The 20,013-nt window shown below is 51.7% G+C and overlaps 1 protein-coding gene and 1 long non-coding RNA gene across 2 annotated transcripts in view; one reads left to right on the top strand and one right to left on the bottom strand.

Annotated features, from left to right (window-relative positions):
• The window catches only part of LOC141277033 (uncharacterized), a 40,127-nt gene that overhangs the window by 18,046 nt on the left and 2,068 nt on the right, over nt 1-20,013 (top strand). Inside the window, exons 2-3 of the long non-coding RNA XR_012327637.1 lie at nt 11,309-11,703; nt 17,560-17,766. This is a non-coding gene — a long non-coding RNA (uncharacterized lncRNA). The remainder of the gene's footprint in view (nt 1-11,308; nt 11,704-17,559; nt 17,767-20,013) is intronic.
• Nucleotides 684-20,013, bottom strand: part of ATP7B (ATPase copper transporting beta) — a 59,228-nt gene continuing 39,898 nt past the window's right edge. The window contains 13 exon segments of the mRNA XM_033843543.2: nt 684-5,028; nt 5,031-5,247; nt 5,718-5,820; nt 6,892-7,009; nt 7,108-7,311; nt 8,762-8,904; nt 10,181-10,324; nt 11,498-11,666; nt 13,033-13,215; nt 15,191-15,385; nt 18,379-18,513; nt 19,090-19,244; nt 19,346-19,473. Of these exon segments, the coding sequence (XP_033699434.2) occupies nt 4,858-5,028; nt 5,031-5,247; nt 5,718-5,820; nt 6,892-7,009; nt 7,108-7,311; nt 8,762-8,904; nt 10,181-10,324; nt 11,498-11,666; nt 13,033-13,215; nt 15,191-15,385; nt 18,379-18,513; nt 19,090-19,244; nt 19,346-19,473 (2,065 nt within the window). The 3' untranslated portion in view covers nt 684-4,857.

The following is a 20,013-nucleotide window of genomic DNA, read 5'->3' as shown; positions in this document are numbered from 1 at the left end:
TGGGCTGCAAGTACAGATATAAACACATCGTAGAGGCACCCAGTGCCAGAGCTAACTCCAGCCTCCCGCTCTGCCCCATCACCCACATTTTCATTATGATGATGTCTATTTGAATTTCCAGATGCTTCCAAAAACTGACCAGGAGAATGTGGGCTCTGGCTATAGACTGGGAAGTTGTTTTGGTCAGAGAGACACCTGGTGGCTCTTGAGATAAACCACACTGGCCTGCCAAAGAACACTTCTCGTGTCCCACGCCAGGCACCAAGGGGTGGCGAGGAAGCCCAGCCTCTCCTGCTAAGGAGAGTACCCAGCATCACCTTTGCAGGGAGTGGGTAGCCCAGAGGGGCACACGGGCTTTGTGGCCGGAGCAAATGGGCTTGAACACTCAGCCTGACTCTTGTCTCCTGGACAGTCAGCTTGACTGTTGAAATGGGGCAGGGACGCAAGTAACTCTTCACACCACTGTGAGGACCAGCTGGGCCAAAAGTGATGGACCCAACTGCGACACCCACAGTATTTGAACGCTGTCTGTCCCCTGAACTTACGGGTACCTGGGTGGCCATCAGTTCACAACAGGGCCCCTACAGCACCTCTGTGCTCAGACGGTTTTAACGTGGTCAGGGAGCCGGGTCCCCCATGGGCAGATAGGCTTCGCTGTCTCAGTGCCCCAGTGCTGTCCCCTCACAAAGGACACCCTCCATGAAATCATGTCCATGGGGTTTCCTTTTTGGGGGGTGGTATTATGGCAGCCTCTTCCCCCCTTTATAAATTTCTGCGTGCTTCAGTTTTTGCTACAAGCAGTTTCATGTTTATATAAAGAAGAGATGATTGCCATTTCCTTTTCAGTGGAAAAAAATGTCAAATTTCCATTAGCTCTTGTTTTCATCTTAGCCCTTAGATGATTTTCCATCAGTTTATTTATTTTTTTAATCTTTTTGAACAGAGTAAAGGAGACTCTGGGATTTCACAGCGTTATTTAACATTCTCATATTCTATCCTGTAATTTCAGCCGTTGTCATTGTCTTTACACAAAGGAACACGGCAGACAAGCAGACATCTCCCTCTGGAAGGCACCAAAACAGTGGTGCTCATGTCTCTGCCCAAGCTGAGGTTGAAAATGAAGAAGGGAGGGTGGTTTCATTCCTAAGAGCTCCACAATACTTTCCAATACCAACTCAGCTTTCCCACACATCAAGGTAATCTGAAGGGGAAACCGAGCGTCAGCACGACTGGCTGCCTAAAGCATTTCTTCGTGTATGCTACTCCTTACTTTCTTTTAAAACGAAAGATGCAGTGAAGAAAAAGTTGTATGCAAATAAAACTTTTCTCACTCCAGAAGAATTTTATACACATTAGGGAACTTAGCTGCTGAAGTATCATCATGAATTTTTCAAAGCAAAAAGAAAAAATCCTTCTGTAATTCAAACCTTTTTCTAATTCACCTATTTGATTGGCTGAGTTTGGCTTACGCTGGATTTTCTTAAAATAAAGGTCATTTTTTTATTAGTCTTGGTTCCACAGTAAACCAGCAAAACAATTTGGGGACCGATTTTTGGACATGTCAATTTCCAGGTGCCGTTGTTTAAGAGAAGGAGAAAATCTAGAATTATTACATTCATTTATTTAATAGGTGATCCTATCACAATTCTTCACTAAGGTCTTAAAGGCTGAAAAGTTATCAGGAATGGACAGATGTTATGATTTATTCGGGTGCATGTGGAATCCTATCAGGGAAATTTGCTCAAGTTTTAGAAAACATCTATTTTCTAAAGAAATGGACTCAACCTTCCCTTTCCACAACGGGACGTGCATACGACATGAAATTCCCATAGCCAGGCCTCCAGAAAAGGCGTCCAGCAAGCCGGGTGTCAAGTCCTAAGGCTGTGCTGGAGGGCACTTAGCGTAGCCCGTGCCTGGCTCTCCAGCTGTGCACTGACACCAAGCTGCCAGACAGTCACCTTAATGACTCTACAGAGAAGTGTTGGTATCAGGATGTGACAGAGGGGGAAATCTCTCAGTCTGATGAAGGATTAGGTCACCAGCATGTCTGTGGAACCTACAATCGGGGCAAAGTTCTGAAGTGTTACAGTTTGTGTTGGTGACGACAGCAAAATGTCTATTTCCCTTTTAAGGCAGGTGACCACACGTCCCAGTTTGCCTGGGTAGTCCCAGTTCAGGCCAGTTGCCCTGACATAATTGTTAATAGCACCTCCTTTCACTCTTAAAAGTATCCTGGTTTGGATGACGAATGACACTGTCACTTCACCTCTAGGTACAGCTCCCCCCCCACACACACACAACATGCCCACAGAGCCTTCCCAACACAGCACTTTGGTCCAGACTTTTCTACTATCCCTCCCACCCGATTCCTTCAGGGCCAAGGATCCCAAAATATAGCTGTTCTGATTAAATGTGTGCATTTGAGAACAGCCATTTGTAGACAATCGCCCTCAACCAGGGAAGTGCATATGATGGGGTCACCTAGGCCCGTGTCCGAACCAGCGGGACAGGTACCCTGAGGCGGTGCTTTCCAGAGCTCTCCCCACAGACCACTGAGGAAGGCCTTCGGGAGAGGGGCTCACACAGTGCTGGGATGGCCCATCAGAGGGCTCGGGCCACCCTCCTGGCCTCCACTGTTAAACCGCATTCTATTCTCCCCCTGAAAAGGCACTGAGCAAAGCCAGCACCTCGAGGTTCTCACCAAAGATGGCGCTGCACTGGCTCCTACACGCTTCCCACTCGGAGCCAGCCAAAGGCAAATTTTTAGATGAATAGAAAAAGAAACTTTATTCTAATATAGCATGGGAAAGTTTTTGAAATAGGAATTCTTCTTTTCTGACCAAAACAAACTTATACTTTGAACATCTCTGAAAGGTTATTTTCTGTACAATTATATAAATATTTCCATGTCCCTATAAACATGACATCTATGGTCCTAAAAGCTTTTTGAAAAATCAATACAATTAGATTCTTTAGACAATGATTAGCCCAGTTACAAAACAGGACACATTCCCCAAGCACAGCCAGGAGTAAAGAGAGGACACAATTGGGAACACAGAGCAGGAAGGGGCTGGGGAGGGGAGGGAAGACTGGAAACCATAAAAACACAACAAAACCCTGCACATCAACTTTAGAGGCTAAGACCCAGCAAAAACTAAATTATATGCAAATGGAAAGGAACCATCCAAAGGGAACATGACATGACCTTGCGGTCAGATCTCACCCCAAGTCAGCAAATATATCACCCGGCAGGTTCGGTCTTCCAGGAGCACAAGGGCCTTTTTCTCGTTTATTCTTATTGAGCAAAATATTCAAGGTAGGGCCAAGTTAGAGAAAAGATTTCAGAGCCAACAGACATGAATTCAGATCCCTCTTCTGCCACGTATACTGGCTGTGTGATCCTGGGTGGGATTCCTAGCTTCTCTGAGCCTGTTTCACGCCTGTGAATTATCTAACTTTGCTGGCTTGTTGGGAGGATGAGAGGTAACTTATAAAAAGTGCTTATATCCCCCTGGAAAATAACTGACAGTAACTAACTAAAATGTGTGTGATAAGGGCTTCACCTTGGAACTTAGAACAGGCTCTGCACTGCCTAGTCTAAGATTCTGATAGTACTAGTCTACCCCGCGTGGTCTGCCAATCACCACCAAGCCCTGAGTCCGCCATGGGCCCCACTGCTGCCCCTCCGATGCTGTGCAACCACAAAGGCCACTTAAAGTTAGAAACAGATGTTCTCTTGGGAAACTGTGGTCACCCCCTTCCCTAAGGCACCAGCTCTGCGTGCAGAAGTCAATGCGTGTGGAGGACTGAGATTTCCTCTCTTGTTTGGGTATCATTTCCCCGGAGTGCTGTAGGCACTGGGGCAGCACTGACCTGACTCCCACAATGCACCATGTGGGATGACAGTCACATAGTGGGCCATGTAACTGAAGCCCCTGGAACGGAGCAAGCAGGTTCCTGCACCACATGCCTCCCTGGGTCCCCCCGGACCACCCCCACCCCACCCCAAGAAGCCGAATTTCTCAAGTCTCGGGCTCTGAGACCCTCCCTCCAGCTGGGCAGCGACAGTCAGCAACAGCACTGGATTCGGCGGCGTTGAGAAGCCAGGACTCCACGGAGAAGAGGGTCGTAAGCAACAAAGACCTCTCCTCACCCCGAGGAGAAAGAAGCATGGCGGCTCTCTGGTGGCCGTGTGGGCAAGGGGTTCAGGAAGGAGCACATGAGCCCCCTGCAGAGCAGCCGCGGGGATGTGAGGACATCAGCCCGGCCCTCAGACGACGGGATGCCACAGCCCCAGGGTCAAGGACAGAAAAGGAAGAGATGGCGCCAGCAGAAAAGACGGGGACACCCGAGGTAAGTGATGCTCTCGGATACGCGATGCACGTGGGTGTCGTCAAAAAGCGCCGGAGGGCTTCCCTGGTGGCGCAGTGGTTGAGAGTCCGCCTGCCGATGCAGGGGACACGGGTTCGGGGCCTGGTCCGGGAGGATCCCACGTGCCGCAGAGCGGCTGGGCCCGTGAGCCGTGGCCGCTGAGCCTGCGCGTCTGGAGACTGTGCTCCGCAACGGGAGAGGCCACGACAGTGAGAGGCCCGCGTACCGCAAAAAAAACACAAAAAAACAAAAACCAAAAGAAACAAAAAGCGTCGGAGCCCGAGGTTTTAATGAATTCTGTGGACAGGCCCAGCTAAGTTTTTGGACCCAACGAGATGGTCCTCGTTTCACAGGCAGTCATCCCAAACGCTACGGCACAGGATGCGAGGAGGGCTGGCTGTCCCTCCTCTTCTCGAGGCCAGCAAGGTTTCCAATGAGCCCATGGGACCCCGGCAGCGTGGTCCACAAGCCGCGGGGAGGGGTGATCTAGAACGTCCAGGGCTGGCGAGGGGCTCCGCCGCCTGCTGCTGCTGCTGTCAGGCTGGAGCCTCGGCCACACAGGGAGGGGGGCCGGGCGGGGGCCACAACCGCCTGCGGCTTTCGGACGCATGGCTCCTCGTCCCGGTCACTCAGGAGCGGAGGCCACTTGCTCCCCGCTCGTCGCCGGCCGCGGTGCCGTGCCGGGACAGCCCGTCAGACTTGAGGGAGGACAGGGACACTTGGCTGATGTAGCGGACCTGGTCCCAGGGCGCAGCCCGTGGGGAGTCGCGCCGCCGGTTGTCCATGCCGATGTGCACACTGACCTGGGACTCGGTCAGGGGCTTCATGCGGCCCTGCGCCTGCGCCTCATACCACGCCAGCTCCGGCTTCCTGTAGCTGCAAAGCAAGAATCCAAGAGCACCTGAGCCATTCTGGACACACAGCCTTTTTCTGTAAAGCCCGGTGAAGGCCTCTCATGAAGTCTTTAATAACACGCAGTATCAGGGCCTCAAGGCTTTTAAAGGAAAGAAAGGCCACCAAACTCCCATGGCTCAGGGCAAGTTCCCAACTTAGAAACTTTCTAGCCAAATGCCTGGTACATAGTAGGCTGTCATTAACTTTTGTTAACTGAAAGCATAAGTAAATAAAGATCCCTTTTAAAAAAGGAAAAATGATTACAGACAGGGATCCTACAGCTACCTCTCGACACAGACAGCCGTCGAGCAGAGTAACGGGAAGAAGCAGTGCGAGGTGACTGATCAGAGGCAAACTTGACTCGCGGTGGACAAGCCGTTACACAAACACACGCCGGGCCCCGCTCGGGGCGCACACCCACCCCGGCCCCCGGGCCCGCCGCGGGGACTCACCACTTGAGCTGCAGTGACGAGAGGACCACGGACACGGAGGAGGCAGCCATGGCCGCCGAGCCCATCCACGGCTGCAGCACGACGCCGATGGGCATGAAGACACCTGGCCAAGAGGGGGACTGCACTCAGGCCGCAGCCCAGGGCGGACAGCGAGGGGGGCCCAGCCTCGCCGCCCACCAGAAGCTCTCCTCAGGGCGGCTCGGAAGCCCCTGGGCTGGCCGCTGACCGTGTGCCCGTGGGCCTGAGGCGGGCGGTCTCAGAGCTGGGCGGGGGGCGGGGGCACCATCAAGGGGATTGGGGTCCCCCACCCACCCTGACCTTCCTGGGACCATCCAGACGTGCCCTCACCTGTTTGGGGGAAGCGCCAGGGGACAGGGCGCCCCAGGGACTTGCAGGTGCCACCATGCGGGGGCACCTCGGGGGTGTGAGCACCGGGGCAACACGCTGGCGAACATGGGCCCTCTCTCCACGGAAGGTCCTCCCTCAAGGGCGTCAAAGCACCTTGATGAGGGGCAACAAGACCAGGTCCTGGGACAGAGCCGCAAGCCCGGGAGGGGACCAGGTCCTGAGCCGGCCACAGGGCAGGAATGCACCTGCCGGAGCCGGGCTGCGGTGGACGTGCTGATCCACCGCGTGAGGCAGTGCCGACCGCTCGGACCCAACAGCGGAATGTGGGGTGCGGCAGTCACGTTTAAAAATAGGTCTTGGCCCATGTAGGCGCTTTCCTTGCAGGGGTCTTTGGAACAACTCTTCCCTCTCTGGTGACACAAGATACAGTGGGGGAGGGAGGACTTAGGGAGCAGACAATATCCATCTCTTCCCATGATTATTTCCGAGTCAGGATAAAACCTAGGCGGGATTAATTCTTAAGACAAAGTTCTAAAGCACTGATCCCGGGCTTAGCGTGTAACGGGTGCCCCATAACTGTTAATATTGATTATTTTTCAGACTGTATGTCTTAATAATGTTCCAGAAAACAGGGCCAAGGTAAATAGGGTTGAGAAACTTGGCCAGCTTTTCAGAGAGGCCAGCAGTGAACAGAAGGCTTGGGTTCTCCCTGCAGTCTCTCATCTACCTTTGGAGACTTACAAAGCGGAACATAATAAAATCAACTCTTTCTTCAAGGCTTCTGGCCACAACTAGGGCCAGAGGCAACAGGGCAGCGAGGGCCTACCTGCTGCAATGGGGATCCCGACCAGGTTGTAGATCAGTGCCAGCACCAGATTGAGTCGTATCCTCTGGACGGTCCTCTTGGAGAGGTGAATGCTGGCCACCACGTCGAGCAAGTCATTCTGCAGGAGAGGAACACACGGTGAACTGCGAGCTCCGCTCTGCGGCCCTCGGCACTCCTGCTACGGGCAACAGCGAGGGGAGACGCAGCAGAGCTCACTCTGATGAGGACGACGTCAGCTGCCTCGATGGCCACGTCCGTGCCCGTCCCGATGGCGATGCCCACGTCGGCCTGGGCCAGGGCCGGGGAGTCGTTCACACCGTCGCCCACCATGGCCACTCTCTTCCCCTCGTTCTGGAGCTCCTGGACCTTGGCCACCTTATGAGAAGGCAGCACCTCCGCAAAGACTTTGTTGATGCCAACCTGAAAGGAAAGAACAGCAGTCAATAAAAAAGCAAATGCACAATAACATCCGGTGTTGCCGAGGGGCAGGAACAGGAGCAGAAGCCTAGGAGCCCTCAGCCTCCAGGTCCCGTCACCAAGTCCTGCAGATGCCAGGTCGCACGGCAAATGTACCCCCTGCTCCCATCCCAACACCCCGCGGTGGTCTGGGACCCTCGCTGGCCTCCTGCCCACATCCTGCCCTCCCAGCACTCTTCTCCAGATGCCGTCCCGGTGACCTTTCCGAAACAGTAATCATTGGTCACGTTACTCTCCTGCTTCAAGGCCTCCAGCGGATCCCACTTCCCTTAGGCCAACGTCCAAACTCCTCTGCCTGCCTCCCAAGATCCCCAGGTCAGGTCCTGCCTGTGCCCAGCTCCCTGCACCCCACCCCCCGGCCCCAGCGGGCCCCGCCTTGGCCTCTCCAACTCGCTGCTACCTTGCACCCGCAGGCGGTGCTCGTGCTGCCTGCTCTGTCCTGCAAAGGTCACTTTTGCTGCCCCCAGCACCCCTTCTTCTTCATCTGACTCCTGCAGGCCTCCTCTCCCCTGGAAGGTGTCCCCGGCCCCCGCCAGGCTGAGGGGTAAGCTGGCAGCTCCCATGCGTCCCGTGCACTCTTCCACTGGAGCGCCCAGCACCTGGTTTACACTTGGTCCCTGGGCCACCCTCCCCACGGGACCGTGAGCTCCTTGAGGGCGGTGCCCTCTTCACTCCTCTCTGTCACAGGGCTGGCGCTTAGTAAGTGCTTGCTGAATGCAGGAACAAGTTTTAATGCGGGAGTGGGTGTACTCTCAGAAGGACGACTGACAGGGCACTGCCGCTCCCTTCCCAAGGAGCAATTCCTTCTCAAAAGCAGACAGCTTTACACACATGTCCGCAAGGGGTGGTATACAGTTGTCTGGAGTTTGCACTGGAGCCCTCCCCGCGAGGCAGGGCAGGCAGGCATGCGGTCGTGCTGCCCTCGTGGCCCAAAGTCAGACCCTAGCGCCGCAGAAGAACTGCCGGGACCCAGGGGCTTATCTGGTGCAGAGTGAGAAGAGCTGGGCCGGCAAAACACTCCCTTAATATAAAGGCTACAAGGTTGTTTATTTCAGCCCTCAAGCCATGGTCTTTTTTCCTCAGTGCAGCGGCTGGAAAATAAAGAATGCTGGGACAGCCTTTCCGGGGCTGCAGCCACCGTGCAGGGATGAGTGCTGGCACCCAGGCCCCAGCAGCGTGATCTTTGGGGCAGCAGCAAGGTGGTCCCCTGTGGGACATGCACGGCTCCGAGATCAAAGCGTGTGGAGAGAAAAACCCCAGCGAGGGGGGAGGACCAGAGCAAAGCTGAGTGCTCAATGCACTAGTGTTTACCTATCTTCCTTAAACTGCTTCTGCCAGCTTGAAATCGCTTGCAGTTTCAGATGTGGGAGACATCCCGGCCCCCGGCCCTTACCTGGGTGGCAATGGCTCTGGCTGTCTTGCGGTTGTCCCCCGTGATCAGAACCACATCCACGCCCATGCTCTTCAGTGTGTGCACGGCCAGGGCGGCCTCCTGCTTGACCGCATCTGCGATGGCGATCATGCCACAGAGCACACCTGCAGGAGACACCGCAGGTGAGCACACGTGGCAGCGCCCTGGGCAGCCCGAGAAGCAAGTAAGACTTCATGATGCGGAACAGTTTTCCTAATACCGTGTTACACGCCCAAAGCAAAACACCAAACTGTACAACAGAATACGGTTTTGATTTTGTTTTTTTTTTAATTTACATACATTTCCAGATGCGTACAAAAGTCTGGAAGGACTGTTAAAAAGTTAACAGTGGCTCTCTGAGGGGTAGGATAATGAGGGATTCCATTTTTTTTACAGCTCTCGGAATTTTCTAGATTTTCTGCAAGGAACATCTCTTCCTTTGCAGAGTGCCTGACTCATAATAACTCAATACCTGTTAGCTATTAAAACATGAGAAATGCAACAAATGCTACTTAAAAAGTGACACATGTCCAAACAGCTAGAAAATCAATCCTTCCTTTCTGTCTCTTCCTACAGAAATACTTTGTAGAATTTTTTTCTTTTTTTTTTTTTGAGTGACTCTTTGGGTACTGACACAGGAAGGCATTCGAGGACTGGGGACTGAGGTGTGACGGGAGCAGTGAGGGTGAGGATGTGTAAGAGGCACTTTTAATTGAGCCATTTCCAGCTTGACAAGCTGAGGGGGTTGTGCGTTTAAAGGACTCGGGGGAAGGCATGGCAGTGAGAGCCGGAAAAAAAGACGGGGGGGGGGAGAGAGAGAGAGAGAGAGATAGAGAATATGGGAAAAGAGGAGCATTCAAAATACAGCAATTAAATTATTTCTTATTTGCACGTAGTTTTTACTTCTATTAGCAGAAACTAACAGTAACAAAGTGATTCTAATCTACCTGAGATGTAAAGCCCAGGATATAACCTGAGTACTAAGATACACACAATCTTGAGAAGCTCTGTGAAGGCTGCAGGGGATTTCAGTGTGTAAAGCATCTTAGAGTTAAACCTCTTAGGAAGTCAACAGCTGTTTCGCCTGCAGTGATGAATGAGAAAGGATGACTTTCAACTGCCAACCTGGGCAGATGCAAACGATGGTGGGGAAGACAGTTTAGAATCCCAAGAGCAAAGAGGCTGAAGCCATCTTCACTCTGGCGGCGAAGATGGAGGTGGCCAGAGGGGGCCTCAGGATCGACAATGAAGTGAAAAAAATGGCAAGACAGCCTTTTCAAAAATAGAACTAAAATTAACAGTGAGGAAGATTTACTTTTAAAAAAAAAAAAAAAGGACTCTATTTCTGCCTGACGTCTCCAGCTTCACTTGAGAGCAGAGGACAGGGGAGCAGAGCAGTACCGTCGATGGCCACCAGGATGGCCGTCTGGCCTTTCGTCTCGTGATCGGTCATCGCGTCGCTGATGTCGCTGGTGACGGTCAAGCCGTTGCGCCTCATCCACTCTCGGCTGCCGATCAGCACAGAGAAGGTCTGCGGGACCGCATCTGCTCAAAGGAGTGTGTGGTTATTCCCAAAGAGGCCGAGTTCACTGGGAGAAAGCACTAAAAACCATGGGATGGTTTCAACAGCAAAACGTCCACTTGACGGTTCTGGAAAAACCACAACCTAATAAACACCTCTTGAAAAACCATCCTTAAAGAACCAGGGGAAAAAGAATAACTAACATGCAGAACCGCGGTATGAATTAAAACATGTAAAGATGTTACAAACATATTAAACACCGCGTAGTGTACCTACTGGCCTTTAGGGGTATCTGCTGCTGCCGTTAGATTGGATTAGAATTAGGATTAGAAGCGGTTAGTTATTTGGTCAGCGCCGAAAGCCAGTGTGGACTAGACCCATCACTGCTTGGTACAGATGATGCAAGGTGAATCGGCTAACAACCGGCCACCGTGTATGAAAGGTTTTGAAGCTATACCTCCTAAGAGGCCAGCTGAGTCCTGCACCTGTCACCTCTACCTTGGGTGTCACTGATAGACCAGTCCCTGGAAGCAAAGGAAAGGTCATCCCAGGGCTTTAACTTGCCATAAGGTGGTAATAGCTTCTAACAAAATCTAAATCAAGATTTAACTACTAACATACTTAAGAGCAAACACTAGACATGGGTTTTTTGGTTTGGGGGCGTTTCCACTCTCTTATGCTGATGGCTAGCACCCTTTGAATAAGAAAGGCCGTTATTTAAAGAGCAGCTGTCCCTCCAGCGCCCCTTCTTGACTTGGGCAGACCATTTCCGTTCACTTTCCCTGATGGCTGCCAGCTCTGTAAATACGTCACGTCCCATCAGAGTTGACCACATGGAGGTTTCCTGTTTAGGAGGAACAAAAGGAAGACTCCCATCTGCCTACCCTGTAGCTTACGAGTCTTATCCCAAGACTAACCTGGGCTAAGAAAGAGGAGACTCGAGACTAGGGAGCAGGGAAGCAATACTCCATGACTCTAAGTCACACACTGCTTTTGTCTGCCATTAGCGTCAAGATTCAGCCACATCGAAGAACACGAGAGAAGCTGCAGGCTTCCCTGGGAGATGGCGTGCGGCGCACCAGCCCTGAGCCACCTTCTCCGCAGTCGGGAACCACAGGGCAAGCCTGGCATGGCGCTCTCCATGGCTGGGCCCAGCCCCCGGCGGGCCAGGCAGCGGAAACCGAGGCCAGGGATACCTGTTTCCATGGGGATGCTGCTGACACCGTTCAGATGGGCGGTCGGTTGGCCACGTGGGCGCTCGCCCTGGGCCAGGATGCCCTCCACGTTGCTGACTTTACAGCCGATCCCACAGCCGGGCACCGCCTGGAAGTCCGTGCAGTATCCCAAGGTCTCTGTGCCAAGTTCCTGGGAAGGAAAGTGGGGGAGAGGAAGCAGAAAACAGGTGAGTCGAGAGGGAGTCAGGACAGAGGTGGGGGTGAGGCGGGGGGAGAGCAGCAGACACCAGGAATTTAGAGGGAAGGGAGGGACGGGAGAACTTCCGGGAAAGGCGGAGAGATCGACGCTCAAGTCAGCTACTCTTTCTCTCTCATAGGACACAGTCATTTAAAACAGCCTCAACCCTCTCCTAGAGTTTGGATGCCTGGGGAGAGTGGACAGGTTGCAGTCCAGAAAGGAGAAAGGCAATTCACATCCAACACCCCACATTAAGGGCTGAGGTCGGGGAGGGGGTGGCGGGGATGAAGGTGCCAAAGGGAGGAAAGATTTTCTTTTTCTGTTGCAAATAATTTCATAAAAACGATGGAATAGGTAAGTGGTAAACTATTTTAAGGCCATCAAGGGATAATCGCCCATGGCCAGACCCTGGTGGGGAGGGCCGACGTGGCAGGAGAAGGGGAAGGGCTGGGTTTATTTGGGTAACAGAACCCAAAGGAAGGATGCCTGGGGGTGAGCAGAATTCTTTCTGAAACATCAGAAGGATGAGAGGGGAAATAGCTGCACTGTTTTTTTACTGTCCGGGAAGACTTGTCAGCTCTTCCTACTGTCCGGGAAGACTTGTCAGCTCTTCCCCAAGGCATCCATGTCACCTTCTACATTTACTGATAATTGTCCTGTTCAGACAGTTGACATGTTTTCAGGGCAGTATTCTGGCACGTCCTGCTGCCTCCACGCACAGACTGAAAACAGAGAAAGCTAACTAGGCCCTCTCACCTGCAGAGGTCAGAGGGGAAGGCTCCCCACTAACTGTGCCAACAGCCCACAGTCCTCTGGTCACTTCTGCTGCTTCCTCTCCGTCTCAGGAGTCCCCAGTGGATGGATTTCTCCCGACCTGGCTCCGAGACCCCCTTCGTTTTTGTATCCCTTTGCACGAAGCGCTCGTGCGGGACTGAACACGCCTGTCTTCCCCACCCGACCATCAACTCCCAGCAGGCAGAGCTCGCCTCTTATGAATTCTTACTCCCCTGAGCTCGGGATGCTCAGGAAATGCCTAATGAATGGCCATTAGCTCATAACACTGAACTGCTTTGTGAAGATCTGGAAACGTGACGAGGGACCTGCCACTGTGCGCTGCATCCCCACCTGCTCCAGGGGGCCTGCTCAGCAGTTTCCAGACCACACGAGCCAAGCCCTCTGTGGAGGCAGCTGACGTGGGGGCCAGGGGCAGCGAGGAGGAAAGGCGTGTGAGGAGGAAGGAGCCCGGAGTCTTCCAGCCCAGCTGAGGAGAGCGGGGGAGCCGGGGAAGCGAGGGCCCAGCAACGCCCAGTCCACCTACCTCTTTACAGTATCTGGCGACTGCCACGCCCAGGGGGTGCTCACTGCTGGCCTCCGCAGTCCCCACCACAGCGAGCACCTTCCGGAGGGGCAGCGTGGCCACGTCCACGAGCAGAAGGACCCGCATGACTTTGGGGACCCCATGGGTGATGGTGCCAGTTTTGTCAAACATCACAGTCTTTATCTGCCCAAAAAAACCACATCTCAGTGACCAAAACACAGAGGGAAGGGACTCTCAGAGTCCTCACAATCTCGAGGCAGAACTTCACTCAACCCACCCCAAGCAGGTCACAATACACTCCTTCATGACACGCTACAGAATCCTCTGCGTCCACCCCAAGGCTCAACCACTCCCTCTGCCAAAACATTGTTTCCCTCTCTGCCCAGTTAAAAAAAAAATCCACACTCCGGCTTAAGCTGGACCAGGGTGAGCCAGAAGCTCTCACTCTGATGTAACAGGGAGGCATCACCGTGCAGTAACGCCGTGCGGCCTCCTCCTCGGGCCGGGTCAGGAGCGTGACCCTGAGGGCTCTGCCCACCTCCCGGTCCACTGCTATCTGCCGGGTCAACCACTGTTTCCTCCGGCCTGCATCAGTGCAAAAGCCTACGGAGAATAGTGTTCTCGAATTCCAAGTTCACAAAAGGAAGGGAGTGTTCCTTGGCCGTAGTAACAAGCAACCACAGAGCTAGTCTGGGGACCTGTCCCCCTTGGTCAGCGGCAGCTTGGCACTGGTCCCCACGGGTCTGGGCTCAGCCAGTCAGAAGCAGCCACACTCGGCGCCTGAGCTTGCGAGGCCGGAGCCCAGCAGTTCCCTCGCTCCACGCTCCCCTGGACCTGGTACAAGGTAAGCCCTTGTTGCAGTCAGACTGCGTGCCGCAGGCTTGGTTCTCCCTCATTTAGCAAACAACAGCTCCGCTTCTTGTTTCTGACTGAGTGGGGCCTCCTCACCACTGTTAACCGGCCTTCCTCTGACAGTCCTGGCCAGCTTCTAGTCCAGCCCCCGCTCCGCCGCCAGGACGGTCTTCCTGCAGGCGCTTCACCCCCGCCCCTGCCCCCGTGTGTCCCTGCTGCTCTTGGTTAAGCTCTGGACCGGGACTGAATAACCCTCCGAAGCCCTTCAGGGCCCCTCTCTCCCCTCCTTCCTCCTTCAGGACCCTCGTCTCCTGTCAGTTTCTCTCTCTTTCTGGCCCTCATTTAGTTATTGAGAAAATAACTGTGGAGTGACTCCAACGTGCCAGGAGCGGGGCAAGATGCCGGGGACACAATGGCGGGGACATGTTCACGGTCTCCAGTCCTACGGAGTCTGGGACCAGGCAGCACGGCCCCCCCCGGGTCCTTTCCACGTGCTGGTCCCACAGCCGGGACACCCCTCCCAACCTCTGTTGTCAGCTGACAGGTCTCAGACCTCCCCTGAGCACCTGCACCAGCGCCCACCCCATCCAACACACATGGGTCTACGGTTAGGCCCCTGAGGAACTGTCCTCACGGCATCTCACACTCTCCACGGCGCCTGCTGCTTGCTTGCTCCGTGTCTGTCTTTCCTGCTGGACAGGAAGGTCCTTGAGAGCCAGGGCCCAGCACAGGACCCACGCAGAGTAAACGCTCAACAGATACCGAAGAAATAAAGGGAGGATGGAAGGCTGGGGACTGCTGGGCTGAAGGGAGATTCTCCATAGGCACTGCTACCTGCTACTCCACCCGAGGTCCCAGGACCCTCCCCGATCACGCGGAGACAGCGCAGCTCCTTTCCCCAGAGCCCGACCCCCTGGCTGTGAGCCCGGAGCTGCACATCTTAGCTGCAGGCCTTCGGCAAGTCGCCCAGCCCACTCCTGCTGCGCTTCCCTCACCTGTAAAGTGGAAACAACCAGCACCCACCTCAGGGCTATCGATGAGATTAAATCAATATTTATACAGCATTTAGGTCTCTGACCGTGAGCTGCTGCCGGTCCTGTTGTCATTCCCCGTTAGTCCTGGCTTCCTGTTTTACTTAATTAGTAGTGCTACCCTCAGTCCTCTTTCAGGTTTTTCTCTGAATATGAAATTTAAACAGGTACTATTTTCACTAGGACTCTCTAAGTCAAAAAAGAAAAAAAAATCATGCAGCATATACAGCTACAAAATCACCCCAGCCAAGACCTCGAAGGAAGCGGGGGCCAACCTTGTGGGCCAGCTCCAGAGGCTTGCCTCCCTTGATGAGTATGCCGTTCTGGGCGGCCACCCCCGTGCCCACCATGACGGCCGTGGGCGTGGCCAGGCCCAGAGAGCAGGGGCAGGCGATGCACAGCACCGTGATGGACGTCTGGAACGCAAACCGGAGGACCACCTCTGCCTGGGAGATATGCTTGCTGGACGTCTGACGAGAGGAAAGAGACAGAGGCAGGGTGGGAGTTAGAGGAGGCACCACACGTAATTCTGATCATATGAGAACATTCCACTCTGTCGGGGCCTATATGGGAGTAGTATCTAGAGAAGAGTGGATACATGTAACTGATTCACTTTGCTGTACAGCAGAAAATGACACAACCATGTAAATCAACTCTACTCCAATAAAAATTAAAAAAAAAAAAAAAAAGAACATTCCAGTGCAGGTGGGGGACCTGAACTGGCGTGATGAGCTGGGCTCCAGGAGACACGGTGCGGCCCGCTCTGCTTTGCAGGTATCGCGTGGTTCACTTTACTGCTCCAACCTGATCCTACAGGCTTTCCTCAGGGAAAGGCATTATGAGAGGAGAGAGGCACGTAAAAATCCCCGATAGGGGAAGAGCACAGGCTCTAGAATCGGACCACGTAGGTCTACATCCTGGCTCTGACACTCCGTGTCTTAGCTTCCTCACGTACAACATGGAGGTAATAATACCCAGCTCACAGGTTTTTGTAAGGATGAAATGAGGTAACATACATACAAATACATACAAACATAAATATACACAGTACAACACCTGACGTAGTAGGAGAGAGGAGTCTGAGAAAGTATAGCTATTACATTACCATTATTATTTTTATTATTATGAAAGCTTAAAAAAACTATAGCTCTCCAAGGAATCAACTCTAAGGTAATAATCATGTAGGAAAAGATACAAGGATATTTCTCACAGTGCTTTTTCATAAAAGGAAAAAACTGGAAACAACCAATGGGGGATTGGTTAACTAAACTGCAGGTATGGTGTGCATAATGGAATATTATGCACATGTTAAAATGATGATGTATACATATTGACATGGAAAGATATCAGTAGGATTGCTGAATTTAAAAAAACAAGCATAAAATGGCATGTGTTGTGATTCAATTAGTGCAAAATTATCTGCCTATATCTCTAGATAGCCTTTCAACAATACTGGAAAGATGTTCACCAAAGTGCAGAAAAGTGCATATAGGGATGGGATTTGGAGCCATCTTTATTTTCTTCTATTTTCCACCACTGTTTCCTTTATAAAAATCCAAAACCAAAAAAATACAGGTCTCCTTCCCAGTTACCTGGTGACACATATTGGTATGATTATTTGCATCCTAACATCTTGAGTTACCTCGGTTTATCTTTCAAAATGGCTAGTATCTCTGGAGAAAAACTGAGAGATGCTGTATTCACTTAATTACAGTAAAATGCATGTTTTCTAAATCGAGGATATAGACCACAATCTCTTTAGATCCATCTACCCTCTATTCTTTGACTTTGAGAGGCAGATTCTAAAATAAGCTACATGATTAAGGGTCATTCAATTTTCACAGAAACAGTTTGATTTCGGTAGAAGGACATGCTGTTTAACACATAATGTGATTTTGTAGAGGTAAGGATGAAGTGTTGTGTTGTGTTTTGTTTTGTTTTTAACCTCCAGAGATTCTTGTCAAAATCACACCTGGCATTCTGAGAGGAGTGGGGTGGACTTCTAGAGGTTGACACAAACCCTGTCCCTACAGATGACTTGTACAGAGCAGAGTGACAACAATGTCTTAAAGGAACATGCAGTACCTCATTTGTCCGCATCCTCCCTGATATTGCAGATAAAAACAAAAGAAGTGAAAGTAAGATGGAAAGGTAGGGAACAGCAGGAAGCCAGATATTCCAACTTGTTTAGGATCGAGTTTCCCACAGCCACATGCCAATGAGCTGCTCTCCCACAAAAGCCAAAATTTTTGGCGGTCAGGTGCCATAAGAGCCACCGGCAAATTCTAGGAATACAGTCATAGGCTACTCTTAAGACACTGACATCTCCCTAGAGGTCAGAAAGTGTTTCACTTGGACATTTTAAGATAGGAAATTTGAGGGAGGAAAATCATATCTAAGTGAATGACAAGTACACCAAGAACATATGATATGCCTTTAACTACGGATAAAAAATTTTTTAAAAAGGAAAAAATGATCTATTCTGTATTTCCAGTTTCTTATTTTATGGCTCTAAGGTAGAATACATATTAGACTGTGCTAAGTATGAGATATTTTAAAAAATAAGGTAAAACAATTGTTCTACTCACTGGGCAGTTATCAAATACTACTCCAAGTGGGCCATTAGCTTTTTATGTCTCTCCAGGTTTCTCCAACTCAGCACTATTGACGTTTGGGGCCAGATAATTCTTTGTTGTGGGGACCTGTCCTGTGTGTTGTAGGATGTTTAACAGCATCCCTGGCTCCTATCATATACACTAAAGGCCAAGCAGCACCCCTCCTCAGCCACGACAACCAAAAGCATCTCCAGACGTCACCAAATCAAAACCACTGCCAGCTGCCAATCACTGATGTATGTGAGTTCTTACTGCTGAAGCAGAAAAGTTTTGTATTTGTTTTTGAATTTTGATAAAACTGTATTTCCTAAGATAGTATTCTTCGTCCACTTTTTAAACTCAAAGCTATATATTCCATTGCTTCATCTATAATGTTTAATAAATAATTATTAAAAAGCTATTAGTGTTACTTGGGAAGCTGCAAGGTTAGATGGTCTATATGGAGGTAGCCAGCAAAAAATCTATTTTTCTTAAAACTGGTCAAATAATATTATCATGCTATTGTGACTGACGTGACCTATCTTCTGTGATGTGTGCCTCATCACCTCAAAAATGGCCAATAGTGCAAAATGTAAATGCTTTAAGCATTACGCCTGAGAGCCAGTGGTGTTTGAAATGACCTAACCAGAAAGCAAAAGGCATCTTTAGTGAAAACCCGCAGGAGTTGCGTAGTTGCATAGCCAGGATTGTCCTACCCTGGCTGAGGCTTTGCTGCCAATAAGTGAAGCAAGCAAATGAGATGTAATGGGTAATTAAAGCCCAATGAATTTAAGACATGAAAAAATAGGATTAATGGCAATCGATTATTTAAAACCCAACAAGCACGCTGCCCACAGCGTTCAACTTACAGGGAAGTATTTCTGAACAACACCGAAATCGATAAAGCCGATTGCAATCCATACCACCAACGTCAGAGTTGAAACGATGACAATAAATGGGACAAAGTACCCACTAAACCGGTCAGCCAGTTGCTGAATGGGTGCCTATGGAAACAAAACACGAAGACCGCGGGAAATTACAATCTCCAAAGACACAAACCGCCGCAAGCATGGACAGGGACTGGGATTCCTGGCTCCCTCATTAACTACATTTATGAGTCAATCTCTCTACTCAGTAAAATCTGCCTGATTCTACGGGACTCTTGGAATAATTTCTAGAGAGAGGCAGCTGAAGTTATATTGCCTTTAAAATTCCTTCACGGGACTTCTCTCGTGGCGCAGTGGTTAAGCATCCACCTGCCGATGCAGGGGACACGAGTTCGAGCCCTGGTCCGGGAAGATCCCACATGCCGCGGAGCAACGAAGCCCGTGTGCCACAATGACTGAGCTCTGCGCTCTAGAGCCCGCGAGCCACAGCTACTGAAGCCCACGCGCCTAGAGCCCGCGCTCCGCAACAGGAGAAGCCACTGCAATGAGGAGCCCATGCACCGCAACAAAGAGTAGCCCCCGCTCGTCGCAACTAGAGAAAGCTTGCGCGCAGCAACGAAGACCCAACATAAAAAATAAATGAATTTTTAAAATAAGTAATAAATAAAATAAAAAATAAAATCCCTTCATTACCTTGGACATCTGAGCCTCTTCTACCAGCTTCACAATCTGAGCCAAGGTGGTGTCGTTGCCCACGTGGGTGGCAGTGATGAGCACGGAGCCGTGGGCGTTCATGGACCCGGCGATCACCGTGCTGCCGGGCTTCTTCGTGACGGGCATGGCCTCTCCTAGAGGTGGAGAGGAGACCAACGCCACGCGCTGAGCCCCGTCGGCATCCCTGGGGCCTGGCCAGGGTGCTGACGCCCACCCAGAGGGACGGAGTCCTCACCTGTGATGAGGGACTCGTCGGCCATGGTGCTGCCTTCCAGGACTCTCCCGTCCACTGGGAACTTGCCCCCGGGGACGACCTTGATGATGTCGTCACGCTGCACCAGCTCCATGGGCACCTGCTCCTCTCTGCAACAGACGCCACTCGGGTAACACTCGGGGACCGCGCACGGGAACTCACCCTCCTGGCCTGTCACCCAGGTCGGGTTCTAGACAAACCGCCTGCTTTACACTGAGCGGCAGTAACCACTTTATCCGCCGTTTACAGACTGAGTCAAAACTGTGCAGCTGCTAAGTACCAGGTGCTGTCCTAGTTCCTGGGAAGCCGGCTGTGAGCAGGACAGCCGAGTCCCAACGCTCACGAGGGCAATTCTGTGGAGCTAACAGACAACAAGCAAGATGGTCCCGGGTCTTAAATAAGTGCTGTGCTGGCAACGATGTGACCGGAGGGCTTCCCTCGGTGGTGGCGGAGGAGGAGAGAAGTGGGAAGGCCCCATGCGAAGATGACATTTGAGCGGGACGACAAGAGGGCCCCATACACGGGGAAGGAAAACTCAAGAGAGAGGAAACAGCTAATGCAAAGGCCCAGAGGCGGGACAGAGGGGGCCTCTGATAAACAGGAAGCCAGCAGGCATGGCTGGAGGGACACAAGTGAAGCAGGCAGAACCC

The sequence above is a fragment of the Tursiops truncatus genome, chromosome 18 (genome assembly GCF_011762595.2).
Source record: "Tursiops truncatus isolate mTurTru1 chromosome 18, mTurTru1.mat.Y, whole genome shotgun sequence".
NCBI lineage: Eukaryota > Metazoa > Chordata > Mammalia > Artiodactyla > Delphinidae > Tursiops > Tursiops truncatus.
This window is presented reverse-complemented; position numbering and strand designations above follow the sequence as displayed.